The sequence below is a fragment of the Cuculus canorus genome, chromosome 9 (assembly GCF_017976375.1).
Source record: "Cuculus canorus isolate bCucCan1 chromosome 9, bCucCan1.pri, whole genome shotgun sequence".
Classification (NCBI taxonomy): Eukaryota; Metazoa; Chordata; class Aves; order Cuculiformes; family Cuculidae; genus Cuculus; species Cuculus canorus.
Window position 1 is genome coordinate 3,447,219 of NC_071409.1, and position 25,149 is coordinate 3,472,367.

The following is a 25,149-nucleotide window of genomic DNA, read 5'->3' on the forward strand; positions in this document are numbered from 1 at the left end:
TAAAAGATCTGGTTTTCAGAAGTATCCTGTACCCAGCAATTCCTATCGACTTCACATGAGATCAGCAAGTGCGTAGTGTTTTGAAAAGCCAGGTCACCTGCAGAGATGCTTGAAAATAGGCTCCAGCAATTAAAGATCCCTGTTTTACAACCGGGGCTGTGCTCAGACAGCTCCAGTCTCTCTGCACCAGGAAGACCACATTTACCTTGGTATATCGTGTTTCACAAAAAAAAAAAAAAATTTGTGACTGTCAGAGGGGAAGAGGAAGGAAAAAGTCTAAGAGAGCAATTAAAGTGAGAAAAGCATACAAAACTTGGCTTGGAAATGGTGTGGTTAAAAATACAGAAGAGGGGCATGACCACAGCCTGCAAATATCTGAAGGATGTGGACGTCATAAGAGTAAGAATTTGTGCTATCATACATAAGGGATTAATTAGGAGTAATTGGAGGAACCTAAGGAAGGAAAAAATGTCAAGAAAAAATTACTGATCAACTGTCACCTCTAACATTTTTGCAATCCTGCCAGGGTAACTGAAGCAGTTTTGACAATATTATCATGGGAAATACTTCAGGAACTCGAGGTTAAAGGCTATGTCAAGAATCCAAAGAGCAATCATTAAGTCAAAAATGAGAACTCTCTTTGGATATGAGATGGAGACACTGTTCAGGTGTTTCACAAAGTAAACTAAAACGTGAATCACCCCAGAGGGAAGAAGATCAGGTAAGAGAGCAAGTCTGTTCCATCTCACACCTCTAACTGCAAACAACATATCCAGAGCTTTCAATTTCAAACAGAAGCTTTGACAACGGTACATGGAAGCAACTGTCAGACCCCATGGATTTGTAGCACAGCATGCTTGAGGAAGGTTATAACTATTGGATTCTCTGGGAGCTGCACTAATATGATCCTTCTGTGTTTACATTCTTTCCCCTCATCTAACGCTACCACAGGCCACCTCTTCCCATTCCCAAGCAGCACACACTATGCCAGTACAGTGGGAATGGGGCCTCAAATAAACACATCCAAAACCCACCGACATCCATCATCTCTCTCCCAACATATTCCTAGGGAGCGTGTCAACATATCGTATGGGCCAAACAAGCCAAGATGTCGCATCAGCCATACAATCGCTTGAAAGCTTGATGATGTGGCATGGAAATAACTGGGGAGTTTTGCAGAAGAGTATTTAAGCTGATGGAGATTTTGAAGCCATTTATTTTCTTCTAAAGAAGGGACAGTGGTTTGAAAAGACTGGTGGATGAAAAGAAAAGAAAAACAAAACTCAAAACCTCCCAAAACACTTCTATGGCAGGCTGTTCTCCTCTTCCAGAAAGAGAATTTTGTGCTTGCCATACTCACTTTCTCCACAGAGATACAAATGAGTGTACAGACACACATCCTGTCCTTCCTCCTCCTGAAGCATTGAACATAGGTGCTTTCCAGTAGAGCGGGCAGCCACATATCTGTAAACAAAAGACCAGAACAAAGAGGAATACAGACACAGTCACAAGAATCTGCTTGTTTACACACCAAATTCACCATTGAGACTTTTACACAAGGATAGTAAAGTCGTAACAGCACACAGATCAGTCAAAAAGCTACTTACTGTATGCCAAGGTTCAGATTCCACCAGTAACTTTCTATTTTGTCATATCTCTTTTTAAATAGCTGAGAAATATGTCCCATCAAGTAAGGAGAAGGCTCAGAGACTACTGAGCTCTTAAGCTCTATCCTTGACAGAGCTGTTTAGCAGGATACCCTGGAAAGTGCTGTGGAGAGGGACAGGCACCTCCTCCCAGAAAAGCGCTCCCACCAGCTGCCTGATTGACCTGCCTTAGAAAAGACCAACCCGTTCTCTACACAGGCCAACTTCTTCTCCTTGACAGCAAGGGAACTTCAATTCTAATTGCAGGCAACAAATGATTAAATGCCTGAGGGTGAAATGATTCCCACCCTGTAGGGTTCAGTGCAGGGCCTCCCACTTAGAATAGCCCGGTCTCCCAGCACTGCTGGATCACAGCAGGATAAGAACAGAGGAAAGCACCAACATCAAGAAGCCAAGTCCAGCAGAAGGACTCCCTGAACACAACTTTGTAATGAGCCCTTGCAGGGGCGGACAGCCTTCAGAACAGTCATCGATAAAAGCTCAAAGCATCTCGTGCTCCCTAACATCTCAGAAAAGCAGTCTTGAAAATGGGTTCAAACATGCAGCTGCTGACACCTTCAAGCAACCTCCTCTTTACTGCAAAGATCCTTCCAGCCACCTTTATGGCTCCAGCCAAGGCATCAGACCACCTGCAGAACACAGGCCTCAGAGGGAGCACAGTTGATTCAGGCCAGGCACACATAAGGAGAATATCCCCATCATGTGGAAGGAGGAACATCTTGAAGCAGCTGAAGCATCACTTCATCCCTCAAAGTCCTTTTCACCTCTTTTATTAAGCAAGACTATCTTGCAAGTCCACTCTCAGCTTTTTGCCTGGGCATGTTTCTTTGGGAATCCCATTCAGCACGAGAGCTGCTTTCAGATTTAGCCATCCTTGCCTCAGGCAACTGTACTTCTACAGGTGTTTGGCTACTCTGAGGAAAGACTGACATTTACTTTCTGCCATTTTCTTTGTGTAGCTGGTTCTTTCACATTTATTCCTGAGTCCTAGAGCTGGTATCATTATCAACAATCCCATGAACAGAAGCAGGCCTTACAACAGCTACAGGGCATGGAGCCGAGCCACGTAGAGATGGATGCAGAGACCAGGGAGGAAGGCAGAGGTCTCTTCTACACCACCTTCCTGCTTCTCCCAGTTTGACCACGCCTCTCTTGTCACAAAATTGTTTCAAATTTCCTTTTGGTCAAAGAGTTTTCCTTTTTATGTTTTCAGAAAGGGTTCACAAGTAATGCTGCTTGATTCCTCCAAAAACAAAATAAAACCAACCCAGTCTCTCCCTTCAGAAAAATCTTCCTTCTTGGAAAGCGAGTGCTCCTCTTAGACAGGACATCACTGCTTGATCTACAGTGCCAAATCTGCATTCAGGGCAAACTGCACATATGAGATGTGTCCCACAACTGCTAGTTTTAGATCAGCATTTCTAAAAGCCATGGCTGAAGAGAGGAAAAATAGAAGAACCCATCTGCCTCTGCTCCCACATGAGCGCTGTGCGTTTTTCCCTGAAGCCAGGAACTCATTAGCAGACTGTAACACCTCCAAGTGTGCTGACCTCTGCATTATGGATATCGAACATGGACATCTCAGTGGCTGAGGGTGGGCCAAGCATTTCCCTCATCTCTGATCAAGGAGATGTAGGTTGGAAACTGCCTTCTCAAGCAACAGTATCAACAGATCAGGGCCAGATTAGGGGGACAGCTGACCACAAAGAAGCTGGCACTACCTGAACCACAGAGGCAGACTAAGTTCCTGCCATCTTTTGAGCATAACTATGGAGGAACAGAAAAACAAAAATGCAATTTGTGTTTGGTGAGGAAGCTGAAAGAACCATTTTGCAAATCCCACCAGATACGAGAAAGGGCAAACTGTGCTTAGCTTTGTTTGCTGTCCTCTTAATCTAAATGAAAACATTCAGAGAAAAAGGCTATTGGATCTTTTTTCACTAAAAATGAGAATAGCTGTGAGACAGACTGAATCTAAATCTAAAAAACTTTCTCTCCCCCAAAAACCTAGAGAATAGATACCTTAGCAATCTTCCCCATTTCACAGACGTTTGCTTTCTGATCTTCAAACTCTGTAAAAGCTTCTTCAATCCTGGCAATGATCTCTTCATGATTAGTGCAGACATTCGGAAGTCCTTTAGGGAAGTAGAAACGTGGAATGTTTATTGACAAGGGGGTGCTGCTGGTGGCTTTATTCACAGGCAGAGGAGCGCAAGGGCTGACTGTGGAGCTTGGAGGGACTGAGGATGTAGTGCCAGATCTCTTCTCTGGTTTACTTTGAACCTGAAAACATAACACACAGCAAATACTTTTTAACAGCATGGCATACCGAGAAGGAGAAACCAGTTTGTGCTCCCAATGATTAGGAAAAAACTAAAAACCAGTAACAATTAAATCATAGCACGGGGATGAAACTGCATGTCATAAGAAGTCAACAAAAAACCTCTGCAATATCTAACATTGCAGACTGAGGGCACATCATATCTGCTCTCACGTATTTTCTGTAGCTATACAGAAATGTGCCTTTCATGAAGGCACATTCGTACTTATGCACCTAATGAGATCCTAAATAAGCAATTTTTCAGACATAGGCAGGAATTTTTTTAAACTCTGAAAAGTAGTTGAGTGCAAGCAGCAGCATTCAGAGCTGGAATGCTGAGGGATGAGAAAATTCCCTGCCCCGCCATGAACGCACGCTTTCCTGGGAAAAGGCAACAGGCTTGCCTCTTGCACGATGGTTCGAATGCAAGAGCTATTATTAATCTAACAACATATGTGATAAGAGGCTAATAAGGCAACAGTCAAGTAAATACAGCTGCAACTTTCAGTTTGTTTATTCTAACTATTTCAAAACAGAACGGGGTTAGGAGAAAGTGGCCAAGTCTGAGTTCATGATATACAGAAGAATGTCTATGATGAACTGACTAAACTCTTTGCCTCGTTATTCTCTAGAACCTTCGAGCTTTTTCTTTAACACATACTGAATCCCTCCGCCTGCCATGGGTTTGCTCTCAGGAAGGCAAAGAAGTGAGAATTGTCAAAGCCTCCTTAAGCCCTGTTTTTTCTGCAGTTTAGGATACTTTATACCCCATTCTTCAGAGACCTGGTAAAGGAGAGACAGAATTTTCCTTCTCTTCACTCCTCTGCTTCACTGCTCTTCTTCTAAATGGGAAGGATCTCTTCCCAAATGCTATCTATTTGCAGGAACAGGAACACATGCACTCAAACAAACATGACAGACCAAGCATATTTTTGTACTATGACTGTACACAGAACACATTAAGCTGGAGATTGGGCTCTTTTAAATCCTCGTCTCCCCTGTTTTACAACACAAACAGCTGGAGATCACTTTTAGCCTTCAGAATTTCTGAGCCTATCAACAACAGTATTCAGAGTTTGTATTGTCCTCCATACTGCTCTTGCCCTTTGGAGAACCAGCCTCATCACCACTGTCTATTCTTCCTCCCATCTTCCTGACTTTTCTACTCTCTTACCTACTGCGTGTCTTTGTGTCTGATCCTGAGTGATGCTGGAGCTCCAAGCAGATCAGGTCCAGGCCTGAAGAGGGCTGTAGGACAGGCTAAGCATCAGCCCTGGTTACTCTGTCCCACCATATGAAAAAGTAGGGAGGGGATGTGAAATGCTGACAGAGATTAAGCTGGTCACTCGCTTTGGGAGCGGCAGCTCACTGGGTTAATAGCAGAGAACCCTTCTCATGGCTTCCTTTCACTCCTTACTCAGTAGAGTAACAAAAGCAAAACACAGACAGGCTGAACGTGTCTGGGGAGAGGGCACATGGGCCCAGAATGGCCATTGCTGCATGTCAGAGGCAGATAAGGATCCACCCTCATCCCATAGCCCTCTGCTCAAGCAAGGGAGGGGCACACAGAAAATGCTTCCTAAGAAGCCTCCCTCTGATTGAGAAACAGTAGGTTCATGAGTTGGATTGTGGTGTGTAGGTCCAGCTGGTGGTTTGATTTGGAGGAGCAGTCACAGTACCAACACCTCTGCTTTTACAGTTTGCCATCCTGCCGCCCGCCCTGCCCAGCCAGGGGCCCCTCCAGCCAGGACCCAACCCTCCTCAGCCTCTTTCACTTTCTGGATTCCAGCAGTGGGGAAATCCCTGCTGCTCTCCCACAACACCATATTCACACAAACAATGTGAAGCTGGAACAGACAGGGAGGTGCCAACTGCAGCCACTTGATTTCTATAACAGGCCTTTGCATCAGTTTGCATCTAATACCATTTCCCAGAGCCAGGTCTGGTGTTCGTTCACCTCTCCAATGCACACACACACTCCTTGCTGTCAGGGCTGGGAGGAACGAAAACAAATTACTCAAATTTAACAAAAAGGTCCACAACCAAAAGGAAGCAAACCAGCCTCCTGTTCCCTTAAAGGACATCATCTTGTCGCTTTAACAATCCATCCCCTTTCCTGACAATAACAAGAGATTGGATAGAATTGGATTGTGTATTTCTCATGGGAGGCAAAGAAGCATCCCCAAAGCAGACCACCACACCAGCACTGTGCCATTTCCCTCCTGTTCTGCATACCACACACACCCCTGACGTGGCACAAGACTCAAGCTGATCATCCTTAAACACAACTCATCCACTTTGCCCCAGCCTCCTCCACCTCCTGAAAAGCAGAGCAACTCATTTTCCTCCAGGTACCACCAAAGTCAGCAAAGCTCAGTACCAGCTCCCAGAAGTCACGAGTCAAGACCCTAACATCTACATTAATTTCTTGATCCACAATAATGACACCAGACGGAATGTTAGGCATCTACAGGAGACATACAGGGAATCCTGCTCAGCTTCAAAGCAGGGAGCCAGCTCAGACACAGGTTTGCAGTTGACTTTCCCAGCAAAACTGAATCACTAACTCCTGCTCGATCCAAGGCAAACAAAGGTGGAAGCATTGCTCATGGACGGCTGAGTAGAAATAAAATATTTTCAACTCTGCCTTCTTCCTTCACACATAAGCAATGTGCTGTCTGCAACAACACAGAGAAAACAGCAAGCAGCAACTCGCTCTTGAGGAGCCTGATCCCAAGAGCAATCTTGCAGGGTACAACCAGATGTCAGCCACTACAGAGACAGCAGGGAGTTAACTACAACTGCTTGTGAAACAATAAAATGATATGAGGGGAAATTCTGTGGTGATTCTTTAGAAGAAAGAGTTTCTTATTGTATAAAGTTAATCTTAAATGCTGTTTGCTCAGCGGAACACATTTCCCCAGCAGGTCATGCATTACGGAAAGTAAGCTACAGACAGAATAATAAATCTTTTAGCTTTGTTACCAATAGCTAACAGACTTTGTTTTCTGAAGAGGAAAGCGAGATTAAAGTCCACTTTAAAATTACACTGCATAGTGTAATTTACCTCGATTCAAATCTGTCTGTCCACTGTCATCTTTTGCCAGTCACACAATTTATTTATGGACAGACCAAAATAGTGACATCTGCGTTATAAATAGACCAGACAGAACTACAGCCTCATTGCAGCTCACAAACAAAGCACAGAGACTAAACCTCTGCCATCCCTGTCTCCCAGGGACTTGTCAGAGCCAGCAGAAAACTCCACAGAAGGAAGCAGTATCATATCAAGTCCACAAATGCTTTCTGTTCCTTCTTCCTGGCCCCAACTCTAACAGGACTCTAGATAATAAACTTACCAGTTACTTGTTTTTTTCCAAATGGGTTTCTGTAATCCTCTTTGCTAGGGTACAGTGACTCAGCCTGGCTTCTCACACTCCACAGTGCTGACTTAATGTCTCTTTCCAATTTTTACGGTTCCTGTCTTACTAAAGCTTGATGGTAACTGGACATGAGCCATCTTCAAAGATCACTGGTTCTCCAGAGCTGATTCGTATCTATCGCCCAAGACTTTCACTTCCTTTCCTTCCCTGAAGATCTTTCCCACCATTGTATCTTTCTGCTGCCTCTTTCCTATCCAAGGACAGTAAGAACAGCAAAGGCTCATCTGCATGTGGCTCAGCAACGTGAGGAGAAGCAGCTATGAGAAAACGCCTTGCTGGATGGAATCTTTTGTACTATAAATTGTAAACTCACTGGCAGAAATAAGGTCCAATCACAGCAAAACACAAATGAAAACAAACTCTAAGCAACACAGAATCCCCAAAGGATTCAGGTGGGAAGGGACACAGCACTAACTCTAAGGTGTTCCTCATGGCCTCATCCAGTTGAGTTCTTAAAACACAGACTCCATGTGCCACCGCTGACCAATGTGCCTATAAACCTTATACACACCTTTTCCACGACTGATACACTTCAGCCCAGCAGCCTCCCCGAAAATTCTATGGAGATAACACCCTGTGTGCATCCAAATTCATGCAGACAGAAAGACAAGTGTGTGCATAATCCCCTGCTCCTCACAGAAGCCCTGCTGCAGTTCTCATCTCTCTGGATCTGCAGATGACACTCAGCTAGGGCAATGCTGGCATGATGAAAGGCAGAACTGCAGGTGGAGAGGCTGTAACAAACTCTTTAATTGTTGCCATGAGAAAAGATGCCAAGTTCTCCACTTGTGTACAGCAATCTTGAGCATCAATTCAGGCTGGGAACCCACTGGCTGAGCAACATCCCTGCTGAAAAGGATGTTGAAGAGATGACATGCATCAGGCTGAACGCAAGCTTGCAGCATTGGCTGATTACGAATAAGGCAAGCTACGTACTAGACTGGATTAGGAGTAGGGCCAGGAGAACATGGGAAGTCATCTCCTCTACCTGACACTCGTGAGGCTGCATGTGAATTACTGTGGCCAGTGTGGGGCCTTCACTTCAAAAAAGATGGGGAGAGACCAGAGCAAGATCTACAGAAGGCAAATCAGATAGCCAGGGTCGGGAGCATGTGGCAGGGCTGGGCCTGTTTAGCCAGTCAAAGAGGAAGCAAAGGGATGGGCTAATCCCAGCCTACAGTGATGGGAAGGGCAGTTAGAGAGACGGTGGAGCCAAACCCGTAGTGGTACATGGCATAAAAGGGGCAACAGCCACAAACGGCACCTTGGGAGGGTTGGACAGGCTAGACAGCGGGAGAACAAATTTAACCGAGGATAGTACAGCCTGCAAGAGGCCAGAGGAAGGGGCTGGGGGAATCCCTATCCTTGGGGAGTTTTCAAGACTCAGAGAAAGCCAGTGTTGATGTGACCTAGTGCTAGATGGTGGATTAGAGACATTCTTCCCTCCCTACCAACACTGCTATGGGAGGCTCCCTGTCCTTCCATAAATAATCCTGCCAAAGACAAGCAGAGCTGAAATTTACTGCTCTATAAGACACATGGGTTTTACAAAACATCTCCTCCTCTCTTGCCTTTCTGGACAACATCTATGCGTTCCCCAAACCGCTTGTCACCCACCTTTCTGCTCCCCATCACTGCTACCTCACCATTCCTGCTGCCAGCGCCGTTTCTGCACATGATGAGCCCCGTTACCTCTCCTCTCGGGCCATCTCACACTAACATACCTAAGCCATAAGGTACAGTCCCACAAGGCACAAAAATTAACATTGCGCAGCACCAAGTGGGAGAACTCCCTTCTCTGACCGCTGCTCCCAAACACACATTGTCACTGTGTCCTAAGGGCTAGCTCCAGCACTTGCCAGACCCCTCTGTGAACTGATTTAACCCATTTGGAAAGTCAGAAAAGAGACTCAGCTTTGTTGCTGGATGATATTTCACACGTGAGTGAGTTAAGCCAGCTCACAGGAAGGCCCCTTGACCCAGTGCAAGACAAGGGTGACCCATGGTAAAGAGCTAGCAAAAGGGAGCAAGTACTGGAAGAGAAGAACAGCTTTTTTTCAGCTGCAATTGCCCACTGCTTTAGTCCACTTGCATTGGATCTGCACCCCAGAGCAGTTATTCTTGAGGCATTTTAGCAGTGAAGGTCGCTGCTCCCACTCTGGAGCAGGCAGAGGGCTCAAGTACCAAAGGCTTATCAATTTTTCCAGTTGGTCTACCAGGAGATCTTATCCCTCCCTGCAGCCCTACCCTGGTGATGGCCTTTGGTGACCAGACTAATTCTGCAGTGCGAGCTTAACCGTGCTGCATAGTTCTCATTAGTCTCTTCCAAACTGCCTGTGGTTCCCGCCCAAGCTATTACCGCACATGATGACTTCATGCAATTCTCCTCCAGGGAGTGAAAAAACATGTTCCAGAGATTAACCTCATATGTATGTTAACCTGTCACCAGAAACCATGAAAACAAAACGTGCTCCAATATACTCACAGCAAGTTTAATAGCTGTTTCTTAGGAAACAGCTGCACCACTCATAATTCCAACTTTTTAACTTCCTCACTGGGTCACTGATTATTTAAACACAGATGAAGCTCAATAAGGGCTGATTTCAGCACGTCGTGACCCCTGCAATCCTGGGGTGGCTCCACATCCCCTTGGTGCCTGAGCATAAATTACTTCAATCTTCTGCCAGATATCCCAGAAAGCAAATACAGCAGCTGGGATTTACCAAGAAATACAGCCATGACACAATTTCCATTTCTCTGGCTACACCTCCATGATTGTAATGGTCTTTTGCAACTTAAATGATTCTATGATCTCCTTCAGCCACAGCCCAGATAGTAGGAAGCAGCAGAAAGCAGCACCCTGTGATGGTAAAATCACAAACATTAAGTCAGGTAGGCTGGTCTGTGCACAAATTTGTACAGAAGAGAGCACGATCTACTGAGCACAGCAGAACGCTGGGGCTGTTCCACATGCAACAAGAGACATTCAGAGCAATCACATACTTAAAAAGGAGGCTTTCTTACAAAAACACAGTCAAGATTCAAGTCTTATACTACCGCTCCCTTTTATTCAATCACTGTCCTTACTGTTAATTTTTTCCCCTTGTTTACAAAGACATTTTAACTCTGCAATCTAAGCCTGAAAGGTTTATTTTTAAACCCACTGGTATCTAGCTGCAAATAACTTTCTGCAAATAGACACGCCTAGAGGGGACACAGTTTGATTCTCTGATCCAATAAAAAATACAAAGCAACAGAAAAAGAAAAATAGATGCAGAGCATTCAAACCTGGGCCTGCTGGAATGACTTCAGCCTCCTCTTGAATCGAGATGGAAGAACAAAGTCACAGCCCTTTGCAAGGAAAGCTAGCTCCCCTCCCAAGTCTGGGTCCCTTCGCAGAGAGCTCTCCTTGATCATCATCCTGGCCAGCTCCTGAGCAGATGCTGCCCTTTCCAGAAGGGGCACAGGGACTTGCAGACCACGTCAAGACCCGCACGTTGCTTTCTTTGGTTTGATTTTTACAGGCAAAAAATGCCAAATGGCTTCAACATAATATGTCTTCTCTCTCTTCACAAGGGCAACATCTACAGGTTTTATCTCACTCCTGAAGCCAAACCTCCCTTTTTTAACTGATATTCAAAGTATCTTTCAGTACCACCAGGATCTTCTGCCTTCTTGTAATACTTTAATTGAGAAACATGATCTACAACAGAATCTATTTCCCTGCTGGCTACATGACAGATGATCCGTCCTTGGCTTGTAATAGGCCAGGGGCAATATGGGAAGGGAAGCACCCACCACCACTACCAAGGGTGCTAAAATTAGATGTGCTGCAGAAGTGGCTAAATATACCATCTTCCCCAATAGTTCTGACTTTATATGCTGTGATGCTGAAACCCGAGGTGCGAACTTGCCTCAGTCGGGCTCAGCCAGACTCAAACCACACACTCTCCACCAAGGCCCATGCGCGTACACTGCTTGCTGGTTTGAGGTCCCTGCCTCTGCGGTGATGAAGATGATCAGCGTTAGTTCGTACACCAGACCAAAGGCTGTAATTTTCCAAAACCATCCATTTTTCCTTCTTGCTTGGAAAAAGCAAGTCATCTGGTTCCTTTAATGCCAAGCAAGCACATAAGGGTGACCTTGGATAATAAGCTCAGGCATTCAAAAGCAGTTCTTAAGAAAGCTGTTTCACAAAGACACCAAAATGCATCACTCCTGATTCGCTTTTCCCATAACTCTCGCCAAGACAAAGGCAAAGCAGTTCTCAGTGGACTCCAGCCTACTCTTTCTCTGCATGACCTACAGCAAGCGGACTTAAAGCTTTCACTCAGACTTTGTCTAGGTTTGTTGAAAGTGTGTTCTCCCTCTCCTGTCATGATAATGGTGCTGAACAAAGACCTAAATCCAGTTCTTGCTCCACAGAATGAGCTAACAACAAGCCCCATGGCCTGCTTTCCCTACTGGACTTTGCCAGTTCACTTTCTAAGCTTAGTAACACAGCACAACATCCGATTTCTAGCTAGCAGGGCTGGCTTTTATCAAGATATTACATTGGAAGTGAAAAGGTCTTGCTAAGCCTCATCAACAGAAATATTTTATTGGATACATGCCTCTCATGTCCTTTTCCTGGTTTCCTGCGGAGGAGCCAAAGTCAATTCCAATACAGCACCCCCTAACATGACCACAGCACAGACACGGGAACAGCCTGTCCAAAATGCTCTCCCATCATCACAGATCTGCCCCTGCACAGTTAGGCAGGCTCACCGCTAGAGCAGAGATGCCCGGCTGGCACTCACAAATAGAATTTATTTAATGTCTTCATAAATCTGTATCAAAAATCCCCAAGTTTATTTTCTCTCCTGTCACTTCTCAATCATCAGGCTGTGGTGCCCCAACCTGGTCAGTGGAACCCAGTTCTGAATGAAAGTAGATGTGAACAAGAACATAGCACAGTCTGGGATCCTTTAGGTCACTGTGGCTATGTCTGAGCCATGCAGCTGGGGACCTGGAAAAGCTCTGAAGTGCAGATGTGCTTTCACGGCTACGAGCCTGAAGAATCACCAGGTTATTCCAATGTCATTGGCTCACTTTGCCACATGCCCTGCAAATGAATGGGAAGCCTAACAGAGTAGTGGGATGAGGATGGGAACAAGAAAAGAAACCCCCAGAAAGGAAAAGGCAAGCAAGGATGTCTTAACTAGAATTGTCATTAAGTGAAGGATACAGAGAGCCAAATGCAACAGTTTCAGAATAAAATTGAGGCTTCTTACTCTTTTTTTCCTAAGCATTAAGGCAATGCCTGAAGAGCCCACAAGGTTCCCCTGAATTGGGAGCCCAGCACATCTCAGATAGTAGCACGTCACAAAGTGTGATTTATTTTAAATCATCTGTGGCAAGTCCAGTTACTTCATCTTCCACTCAACTCTCACTCTGCTTAGAGTATGTGGAGGAAGTGTAGTCCAGAGATCCTGTCCTACCTACGGCTACACCCAGGCCAGCTACACTGGGCTGTAACAGGCGCAGGCAAGAGCCAGCCATGCTGATCTAACAATCACTAGCTATTTCTTAAAAACCCCATACACTCTTCACTCACAGATTAACCAGCCATAGAAGATCCCAGAAGTCTGGGACTTTTGGACTGACTGCCTAGAAAAACACAAGTAATGGAGACAAGGCTTTGCAGTGCCTGAATTCTGTTTTTTCATAACATAGCAGGTCCCTAGTCTGATACTTCCTATCCTCAAAACATGGTCTGGTGGCAGACTTAGCAGGGCTGGATCGATGGTTCGACTCGATGATCTTAAATGTCTTTTCCAACTGAAACCATTCTGTGATTATTCTAAATCCAAATAGTAAAAAAGGGCATGTATAAAAGACTCTCAGTTCCTCCCAGTACCCTATATTTATGTTTGTAGTTCTACCCGGCCATCCTGTGCAGGTGGTAGGCAGGCCAAGCGCACACTGAGGTTAAGGTCAAAACTATCCCCTCTGGCTTCTCCAAGGACAGACAACATTTAACTCAAAAGGCAGCATCCTATCTCTTCCAAATAAACCCTGACACTCTGCACTTCTGCAGATCAGTCAGAGAATCCCAGCAGCCCCATCTCCACCTTCACGGCTCACTGGTTCCAGTTTCCCCCAGTTCCCTCACACCTACCAGTCCAAAAAGGTTTCACCCCTTGTTGCCCTCCTATCTAGAGACAAAAATATAAATATTTGGGGGGTTTGCTAGCTCAGACAACTGAACTGTTTTCACTGAGCTATTTATTTAAAAATCAACATATTAAAAAAAATCAGCTTCAGACAGGCACAAAGCACAATAAATGTGAAAACAAATAGCTGCAGGTTTAGAGATAAGCAATGGAAAACTGGATCTCAGATTGGGAAATGTCAGACAGTCTAAAAGTATGCAATGCTTCCTGGCCTGCCTGAAAGAAGCACCATGCACTCATTATGCGCTCTGCAGAATTGATGGACTCCTTGAGTAGTCATTTCCTAGTTTCTAAATATTTGGGGTTTGAAAATGAAGAGGCAAGTCATTCCATTGTTCTCTGTGAAGAAGCATAATTGGTTTATGATAAAGGGAAAAGTCTGTTGCTGATATAAGTTACCACAGATTTCAGGACAGATGGGCCAACCAAGCCAGCAAACAGCTCTCCCTTTCCTTGTTCATTGCTTAGGATTTGAGGGATACTAAAACTGTCATAACCTTCCTAAACGAGAGCTACACTGTGTTTTCATCTGTATTGGATCTTGACGGGCTCTGCATGTGCACACAGCTCTTTGTTAATAGTTTTATGAGCCCTACTAAAATATAACAAATATTTCACGTTATTCATTCACGCAGACGTGCAATACTGAATGAGAATATATACAGAGCTCCAGCCAGATCCAGAGTTATCCAGGAACAGGGATGTATTCACTAAATGCTGTACCTAGAGAGAGCCTTGTGCCTGGGAGCAAACTAACACCCAGGCTTGGTGACAAGGGAAACAAAAGCTGGTAAGGGACCAGCCTGGTCAGCTGTTTGACATGGTAAACACAGACAGCTTCCCAGTGTTATAGAAAAATTGCCACAAAGTCAGCATCACACTTTACCAAACACATTTTTCTTTGAAGTTCACAAGTTATAATACTTTGTAAATAAATATACAACTCAAGAATAGCTATTACAAAAGATTATTTTAGAGCTTTTGGAGCTGCTTCATTCTAGAGCTCGTTGAGGAAAAAGATTCTTACCCATGCTGGAGATAGACTAGGTTATGCTAACCATTTTCTGTAGCAAAGATGCCCTGAGAAACATCAAACATTTGGAGACCCTAGTCAAAAAAGACCTCAGCACTGTCATTTAGGGTCAACCACACCCCTCGCACCCCTCTCTATACTTTCTGTGCATGTGGAAGTTTGGCACCAATTTGCCTTGAACGTTTGGGACTCCTTAACAAATGAAAAGCACTGAGGGCTGGACAGCCAGCCTTGGCTTCCCTCTAAAGCAGCCTCCCATCAAGACCCAAGTAGGGAAACCTACTCCTCATTTCAGAGATATAAGCAGTGCAGACTCCACAATGGCTTTGTGCACTGAGGACAGGAAAAAGACAACTCAATCTTCCCAGATACTGACTTTTGTGCCATAGGGGATCCCTCTCTTTAGAAACTAGTGATGAGGAAAACAGCAAAGGCTGTTGAAGTCTGCTTGGAGATGGGAAAGGGAGAGGCGGAACATTCAGTTCTCACTGAACTGGTGAGAGGCAGCCCCATACCTGCTCCCAGGAACAGCTGGCTGAAGAATTGCTCCTACCAGCTATTATACAGGACCCATTTAACCACAGGCCAACAGTCTACAGGAGCACCAGCAGGAAAGGAACACACTCAATGGCAAAACTGCACATCAGGGCATATTTTGCTTGTTTAGGGGTTTCAGTTTCCTTTTATTTGTTTGTATTTAAATAAGTGCCATGGTTCTGCCAGGTTGAACACCAACTCCCCACTGCAGCAAACAAAGCCCAAAGAATCACTTAGCAGATGTAATTTCCCCATGTTTGTTTTACTCCCTATCCCATCAAAGGTTTGGATCTCTTACCTTAATCACCTCTGGGGCCTGCTGAATTGAAGCTGGAACAGAGTCTCTAGAGACAGCCTCAGTGTAGCTTTTTTGCCCAGCAAGTAGGGACCGTGAAGGAGTTGTTAAAGTTTCCTGAAGAATCTGCATCACCTCCCTCTCCTTGGACAAGCTTCCCTTGCCTGTCTGGAATTCCACCAGTTCCTGAGCAAAGTCCTCAATGCTCCCCAGGATGCGCAGTAAAAGGGCTTTGTCATCCTCTTCCATTTTGTGACCATTGCTTTCCATGATTTTTGACAAAGAGAAGGTAGGGTCAACAGGTTTACGTTTAGGCTCAAGAGTCGGAGGTAGCACCTGCCTATCCTGCCGGCCAAACCCCTGCAAACCGGCAGGTTCACTCTCCTTTAGAGGGGGTTCCCTTAAAGTCCTCTCCATTTTCTGCGAGAAGCACTCCAAGTCCAGCAGCAGTTTGTCTATCTCCTCCTTGTCCACTGTACTGACCATCTGCTCTCCTTTGGAGACATCAGGATGGGAACCACGCGATACAGAATCCAAAACTGTTTTTGAAGGAGTCATTTTCTCAGAAACATGGGAGAGCTCAGCATCTCCCACTCCAACACGTTCTGCTTTAGCATTGCCAGGTAGGTCTGAAGAACCAGCCAGCTGATAGCTGCGCTCTGAACTCTCCCAGTCCCCTTTCTGCTCTGACGCCTTTATTTTCCCTAATGTTCTCTCTCCATCGGACTCCTCCTCAATGTACAGAGCCTCTGTGGAAGACATGCAGTCAGAAGGGCTTGTGGCTGGTAACTGAGGTAGAGCACAAGCATCTTTCACAGCTCTTGAGCTGTTCTCCTGCAGGGCACTGGGAACAGAGTTGGAGGTAACATTCACAGTACTCGTTTGGATGGACTGAGAGGTGCTGGTCAACTCACACCGGTCCCCTGGCAGTCCAAGAGGAGCTGCACTGGACGGTGGTAGCTGAATGATATCTTCGTACCTGGGGGGCTGCTCATCTCCAAATACTGGGGGAAAGGGAGTTTGCTGCAAGCTGTGAAAACAGTTCACGAGTTCTGCCAAGTCACTGGCTTCCTTGTGTCCCGGTGGCTTTAGCTCAAAGGGAAGCTTTTTCAGGTACGAAGAAAACCTCGTCATCAGATTCATATATATCATCTCTGAATTTGCCAGGGGGTCAGTGCTGCTCCCCCCACTAACGCTACCTGCAGACTTCTTTTTGATGCAATGTTTTATTATGTCCGTGCACTTCTTCAGATCCTCTGAGCACTTGAGCAAGATGTCTAAGCACACCTTAATATCTCCGCCAGAAGAACCATCTAGCTTGTGTTTTTCCAAAATCTGGGTAATGAAGTTTTCTTCTGAGAAGGAATGAGGGGAGAAAGGAACCATGGGATTCACGGTGACTTCTGGAGCATCATTGCTTTCCTGCCATTTCTCCACAGGGGAGGGAGTCTGCAAAAAGCCACATGGAGGGCAGTTCTCATCATTGTTGAAGTGCCCATAAATCAAATCAAAATCAAAAGATCGTCTGCTGAAAGTTTCTGACCGAACCTTCCTTCCCTTTCTGTAGGCCACATGACTGCAAGAGGTTTTGACCTTTTCAAAGGAGAATTCCTTTGTTTTACCACTGGCAAGGTTTATCGCCTCACCAGTGATGTCTTTTAAACTGCTGGAGGCTTGCAATGAAGAGCCCTTTTTGATTCTTGGATTATTTGGGAGGATTTGGTGACAGTCCTCATTTCCAGGCAAGGCAAGTCCACTTTCAGAAACAGGAACTTTATGGTTTAGGTTGGCATGTTGGACACTGAGCTGCGCACAGACACTGTGGTGAGCAACTACACACGTAATCCCTTGCTTAAACACTTGGCAAGTCCCAGTGCAGTAGTGCACAGTGTGCTGGAAGTGCTGGTCTACCACCACACTGCTGTAGCAGTTCACAGAAGTCACCATCAGCCTGTAAGTTGCTGCCATAGCACGGATCACGCTTGGAAGTGAGGCTTCAAAATTCACCATCAACTTAACAGGAACGAGTTCACCTCACACACACTTTTCACAGTCACATCAGACTTAAAAACATTCAAATGTCAGTTGAAAACATTCAAACTACATGAGATACTATAGCCTTGGATAGCTCTAGTGAAGTCTGGATTGGTGTAAGCAGTATGGTTACAATTAGTGCAACTTGCATATGACAGAACTTGAGGCAATTTGATCCTTGCGCTCCACACAGAAAGCTTTGCTGATCAGAGATGCAGCATGAGTTGCTCCATTTCTAATGGTCCAGGAAGCTTCTCCAGCAGGTGTGCTAAAATCCAGCCAGTTCTTGGGCAGAAGTGACAAGGTAATGACTTTTGTTCAGCCCTTCTTCTCTCTTTCTGGATGGGTCAGTAACAGACAGATAATGGAGTAGCACATACAGACAAAAAATCTGCAGTATGCCTGTGTGATTCCCCTCTCACACTGGTAACACAGGTCCCTACAACAGAAAAAAGGTGAGAGTCATTACAATTTCCATGTAAAGTGCAGCCCCGTCTGCTACCAAACATATGGCACCAGCCTGTAACCACCGACACGCAGGCTTGTGCAGAATCCGAGTAGGCTGATATTTTCCCTTCACTCAGATCTCCCATATAAGCAGAGGGCTGAGGAGCTAGCTGGTGTTTACACACAGGCTGTCTGTGCATTGCCATTTTATCGGCTCTATTTTAACCACTCATTAATTTCTTCCAGACTTGCTTTTTCACTCCCCAGAATGAAAGAAACATTACCTTTAATTCTAATGGAGCAAAACTTTTGATGTTGTAGTGAATTTCTGACTTTCATTCTCCAAGACTCTAAAGATAAGGCAAAGAGCAGGAGAGAAAAGCAATTTCAGCATTTCCAAGCTCTCTGGATTATAAAAAGCTGCAAACAGCCCAGAGGAAAGCAGATGAATGCCTCTAAGAATGCATGGCCTTTAGTAAAGGCTATGTTAGCTTCCATTAGCCTTTCACCAAGGTCTCTGGGACCACAGCAAAATATTTTAAGGAGGAATAACTGTTTTCCATTCTCTTTACAACCCACAAATAGCAGCACATTTTATTTAATAAATCCGCTAGTGTGACATCAAGGGTTGAAAATAACATTTGTACAAAGGTTAAGTGTTAAACACTCAATTCCTACTTTTCACAGGCTTAGCATCGCCATTTTCAGCCGCACTTCCCACCATCGTGGTCAGAATTGCACCAGAAAAAACACAGGCTGCTTAACTTTTCATACCAAAGATTGGAAATTCCAGATTTAATGATCTTAAATTTTAGACACTGCTTCATCTCTCTTGAATACCTCAATAACCAAGCTAAAACACCTCAATTAAATCCTGAGCACCCTCTATTCCTATACAAAGAGAAATCCATTTCACAAAACACGATTAAGGCACAGCTAAGTCACACTGCAGCATGGGTTTCTTCGGTTTTCAAAGGTAAATATGTAGCAGTGTGTGAAAGGCCAGCCCTGCATCTGATGAGAGGGCTGCCCTTCACGCGTGTTACATCCCCCCTGCCCTAGCTCATAACTCCTACTAATGCATCACACAGAAGCCAAGTACCTTAGAGGCTGATGCTGTTATAATTAAGGACTGGGCGCAGCACAAGATGCTGAACAGTCACATTTTACATATTTTAAAGCCTTAATTTGAAATTGAGAAGCATTGATTTAAGAGTATTGAATGGAATTTGTAATGTGCCACATATGCTCACTGCAATTAGGTAGAATTGCACACTGTAGAGAAACCTTCCCAATTTGTTCTTTGGATAGCAGAAAGCATTGAAATGATGGCATTCAAGATGCAGGACTGCTCCAGCTACCCTGCTGGTATCTGTAAGAGGCTGCCGCCTGCCTATCCAACCCCACAAGCCACGCTGCACGTTGTACCAGGGCCAGCTTCACTGTATGCTTCTGTGCCTGTCCCATACTGCTCCCCTCTACACCCACTGGCACTGCCCCAAAGCCCCGCCGGCACGGGAGGGCCTTTCAGACTGATGAGCAGAGGTATGAGGTGTGCCCCAGCTGCAGCAGTGAGTCAGGTGCCAGGGGATAAAGGGCGTAAACAGAACTGTTTTCAAACCCTGAGGTGCTTATACTATCAGGCATAAACCCAGTTAATAAGCCTCCACACCCTCCACCACTGGCTCTCATGCTTCTCTATCAGGTGTGCTAAATGCCCTGCTGAATCAGAGCCACAAAAAATTGTGGAGCACTGTTGGCTCCACAATGTCTTCATCTTACAGGAGTTAATGGGCTTTGTTCAGACAGGAAAACCCACTCCTATGCCTCCCAAAAATCAAACGATCCACAGGCTCCCCAAGAGAGCCTTCTAACACATACAGGGTAAGAGGTCTGCTGCTTTTCCTTCTCTGAGCCACCATCAACCACAAACAAGCTTCCTGGCATTTCCTGACACAGAAATTATATACTATTTGGAGAAAGCAGAGGTCTTCAGGACAGCAGATTGGACGAAGAAAGTGGGTTCTGGAAAAGCATGGGACCTTCTTTCCCAAGCTCCTTCCTCCCTTTTTTTGCATCACACAAAGGCGAGACCGTTTTTTTTATCAGCAAGGAATAGTCTGGGTTTATCCCTTATTTGGGAAATAACTGTATCTTGATTAAATTACTTCTTAATTAGAGATATAATGCATTAGACTCTTTATCCTGTCTCACTCCAAGGGTAATTCCTCCCTACGCATGTACACCTTCCACAGGGACTAGGTCAGTTCCTTTGACCCTTCAAGCCACCTTCAAACAACAAAGCTTATGGTGTCTGTAAGATTATTCCACAAGGAGTTCTTCAGTGAAAATGACTCCTAGATTCCCAATCTAAACTGACTCTTTTTCAGTTCAACTTCGTATTTCCAGCTATGTCCATTAACTATGCTCTTCCCACCGCCTTAAACCATTGCTCAGCCACATTACAATCAGCCCTTCCTGCTTTAGCAGAAGGCAGGCCCTCCAGCCACGTTTACTGCATTCTCTAATCTCATTCCAGTTTGTCGGTATTTCACACACAGGAAGCAACATAATCCAGACACAAACTCTTCAAAGCTAACACAAGATTGCTTCCTCCTGCCTCTGTTGTTGGCACCTTTTACTGCTGGGTCAGGGAAAGAACGAACCAAAGAATCAAAATAAAAAGCCTGATATCCTCTTTCCAACCAGATCTTCTGCTCAAACACCGCACAGGCTTCCCAGGGCAGTGGTGGAATCACCTTTTCTGAAGGTGTTCAAAAAACGTGTATCCATGGCATTTTGGGACATGGGCCAGTAGGCACAGTAGTGTTGGGCTGACAGTTGGACTGGATGAGCTTAGAGGTCTTTTCCAACCTTAACGATTGCACGATTCTATAATTAACCAATGTCTTCTTGGTGATTATTTACTATTTGTCTTATTATCACTGTCTGCAAAAACATGCTAAGGTTATTCAAGACACTGGAGTATTTGACTCCAGTTATGCAAGACAAAAACAAAAGAGAACTGTACCAGCAGCACAACTGCGTACAGACACAGAGTGGAAACTATTGTTCCTATTGCTTCACTGCTTGACCAAGGCAACATAGCTCAGCTTGCTGCTTTAATTTACATGGATCCATCAAACATGATCCAGCATGTAATCCTAGTCAAGACAAAACTTTGGAGAAGAGTATTCCTGTTATCAGATCTGGGAACCTGGTCTCAAGCTGAGCTTGAATAGGCTTTTGTTGTGACTTCGGGCTGGTGACTAAAGCCTGCCATTTAAGAATAGCAACAACGGAAAGACTGAATGTGTTAAGAAACATTCATCCTGCATTATTTTCAGCCTGCCATTTCACTCCAGTTACAGCTGTAGAACAGCCCCCAGTTCAGATATTCTGTAAAAAGATTCAGTAATTAGGGCTGCTGCCACGAAACCAACTCCGACCCTGAGGATACAGGATTTGCTCCACAATATAAACTATGAATGAATAAGGCCTCTTGTGCAATGGCAGAATAATGCTTTATGTCTTTTCAATCCACAAGATGACATGAAAGACGTTCCAAAGGAAAAAAATATTGCAGATACTAAGGATATAAAAGGTTGTTCTGTAAAACACACAAGAAATTCTATTCATGCAAAGATTATGCTGGAGATAAATAACTGAACAATGGTAATCTGTTAGGATGGGGACTGTCAGCCAGTGCTTGACTTACTTGCAAACTGAAGTCTAAAAAGCTACAAGACAGGCCTCTACTGCCTCTGAAAGCCTCAAGCTGGGCAAAAATCTTCCTGAACTCCTGTATCCTGCACAAGCAACAACATTATTAGTGAGTAGGAGTTAGAAACGTCCAAAACAACGCAGTATGGAGGAAATGAGCCCTGTCTGCACCAGCACACAGCAACTCTACCCATTTCTAGACAAAAGTGGTAGGATAAACTCTAAAGTTTGGTATTCTTGCAAAGGACAGACAGAACAACAGTTTTGCCATTGGGACAGTCATGAATATAGTCCCAAAAATATCATCTCAGAAACGTAATCAGATGTCAGGTCTTACCCTTCGAGGAGCTTGTGGTACCAAAGAGCAGCATATAACTGCATGCTCTCAATTAGAAATGCTTGACTTTTGTTCACAGCTCACTGAACAATGCAGATTTGGGAGCAAACTATGTTGATAAGTCCTGCTGAACTACAAAAACTATCTAATTTTGAGATGACAAATTACATTATATCAATCCCATCCTTCAATATTAAATGAAGAACACAGGAACAACTGTATCTATCTCCGACAGTGGCAGAGCTAGATGCCAGTGCTCAAGGAATAGTATTAGAAAAAAAAAAAAAAAGAGATGATATCTTCTAGGAGGACCCTCTTGGCCTCAACCGTTTTCAGCTCGTGACAATTGTGAAGCTAGATGTGGTTTCTGTGTACTTAGTACCCCCAAAGGTAATCAAAGGATTTCTCTCCCCTGTGCCTGGGCATCACCCAGATTACACAGTAACATTTTGCATCCAGAGTGTCTCTTGACAAGATGTTCCACCATTTACCACCTCTTTCAATTCTGTCACTCACCAGCTTCAATATGTCAAGACCCTGCACTGAAACAGAGCACAGATACTACCCTTGCACAGATACTAGCCTTGCATGCAAACTGTCCACAGCATTCCTGAGTTTACAGAACTGTCATCCCTCTGCTTTGTCTTTTTGAGGAGCATTAGTCCTCACTGACTCAGTTGTTCTTGTATAGAAGCCATTTTGCACCTTTGATCAATCCTACTGCCCCTCAAACTTTTCTCATTCAGCCACATACACTTCAAGATGCACGAACCCAAACTGCACACAATATCCAGAAAAGATGAGAACGACGTTCAGAAATGAATTCTTGAACTGCCTGTCAAGAACTAGTATTACCACTGCTGAGTGCTTTGCCCTCGTAGGCTTTGCTATTTTCAGACAATACCTTTTTAAGGGTATACTCTCATAACCACCTGAGTTAATTCATACCTCCCATCCCTCTCGCTACTGACCTTTCAAGAGGAAACAACAGCACTGTCCTCAGTAAAATGTGGAGGGACCTACTGATAGCACATGCTATGCGAGAGGAAGGCATTCACCCTTAGAGACCAAAGTTCTCATGCAGCCTCAGAAGCAAGGTCAGGAGACCAGCAAGGAGAATCATCCAAAGCTCTTGAGCAGTTTGTTGGTACAGAATGACCAAGCAGGATTAGAGGTTGCAGACTGGAAGAGAGATGACTGCGGAAGAATACGATGAACTTTTACAAAACCACAGATGCAACTGAAAGGGTGGGTAGGTTCAGACTGCTCACCTTCTCCTCCAACACAAGAACCAGGGGCAATCATGCAACTCTGCAAGAAGCAGGTTAAAACAAGCTACGCATGAAGCAAACCTGGGAAACTCCTCAGCAAAGGATGCCATGGACCCAGAAAGGTTCTGGGAATCAACGGGTCACATTTTGACACTTCTTTTGTCAAAGGCTACCACCTTTACTTAGGCACCACTTGATGCCCTTTCATTTTTGCCATGTTTGGTGACAAAATAAACAGAACAATTGCTTGCAGGTTGATATTGTAATCCCTCCCCTTACCCATCCTACTTCCAATCATGTACTCCCCAGGCTAAGCCCCAGTTTACTTGGTCACTCTTTCTACAAAAGCTGCTTCGACCATGCTCTTCTGCGTTTTTCTCTAATCTTTGGAGTGGGGAGAACGCCCGCCCCTAACTTTCAGAGGGGTACGTTATTCATTGCACAAACCTACCATGGATTTACACCATGGCATTCCGGTTTGCTCCCTCTCCCTTTCCTAGAGTCCTCTGTCATTTCCATTTGCCTTTTTTTAACCGCTGCTGAGAGAGTTTCGTAGAATTTTACCTGCATTACTTAAAAGATCTTTCCCCAATGGCACAGACTGTCTAAGCTCACTGCTATATGGACAATCAGTTGTTTCTGGCTGCTCAGGCTATTCCGCATCTCCTAGTATCAATAACCTCTCGCCTGCAACCAAGTACTGTGAGAACCTTCTGCAACTCCCGTCACTTTTTGTTCCTGCTACCCTAATCCTGTGATTTTCCACACAGTCACTTCATTGCTGTCTTCCAGATCATTTATAACTCTGTTAGGCAACACAAGCCTGAACAGAGATCCCCCTGGGATTCCACTAGGGATCACTCCTCACTTGAAAAAAATGACAACCTTGCCTACATTTTAACCAGGTATTAATTACTGAGAAAGATACACTCCTACTCCAAAGGAATTCATTTCCTGTAAGAAACATTTGTAAAGAACCTTGTTAAAATCCCTGTGAAAACCCAGAAACAGTAGAGCACTAGCTTATTTGCCTTTTGTGCCCTTGTGTCAAACAGCTTCAGACCATCCAACTTCACCAGCTGAAGCTGGACTTGGGAATTCTTGCAGTGAACCATGAAGGCCACTGCAGTGGGAGCACTTATCAAGGCAGGCTTCCAAGTGGGCATGACCTTGAGAATCACCACACATGGCAGAACAAACACTGCTTTGCAGTTAGTATGGATTTAGAGAAGTAAATTCTTACTTCGGGAAATCTGGTTCAGTAGATTAACGCTAAAAAAAAAATGTTTAAGCCCCAACACTAATTTAAATACAACCTCTCACATCTACAGCAGCAAACCCAACACTGAAATATTTGGGCTGGTATCAATAACAACAGTCTACACTGCTTTTCAAAAATAAACCTGGCACCAAGCCCTAAGCTACTGTTCCAAAATACTAACTTGCAGTTAATGAATACAGGATTATGGTCTTATTCCTCAGATTAATTCCCAGTGTTACCTAATATTCTGGTGCTGCTGGTGCCCTCCACAGACACCAGTATACAGGGTCTTTGAACATCAGAGTATTGGGGGCTCTGTTATGGAGACCTTGCACAGTTTGTTATTACTGGTCTCAGCTGGAGAGGAGGACACTTAGCAATAAGCAAGATTTTACTACCTTCAGCTTTTCTGAAATACCTTTCTTAAACTTTCCCTTTGCACAGACTTGGAACTAAAACTGACCAGACAGGAATTTGTCCCATGAGATTGGTTTCCAGTTATACAGATGAGGCAGCTCACAATTTTTCCACATAACACCAATCTGTTAAGTATAAATAATACACCA

The 25,149-nt window shown here is 44.6% G+C and overlaps 1 protein-coding gene across 3 annotated transcripts in view; it reads right to left on the minus strand.

Moving 5' to 3' along the window:
- Positions 1–25,149, minus strand: part of PPP2R3A (protein phosphatase 2 regulatory subunit B''alpha) — a 52,192-nt gene that overhangs the window by 23,058 nt on the left and 3,985 nt on the right. Inside the window, exons 1-4 of one of the 3 annotated variants that reach the window (XM_054074217.1) lie at positions 18,276–18,296; positions 15,514–17,983; positions 3,690–3,950; positions 1,361–1,464 (exon numbers count right to left, since the gene is read on the minus strand). In XM_054074217.1, the coding sequence (XP_053930192.1) occupies positions 1,361–1,464; positions 3,690–3,950; positions 15,514–17,520 (2,372 nt within the window). In that variant the 5' untranslated portion in view covers positions 17,521–17,983; positions 18,276–18,296. Of the gene's footprint in view, positions 1–1,360; positions 1,465–3,689; positions 3,951–10,718; positions 11,079–15,513; positions 17,984–18,275; positions 18,297–25,149 lie in introns of those variants that run through there. The other 2 variants (XM_054074218.1, XM_054074219.1) reach the window with 2 other exon arrangements.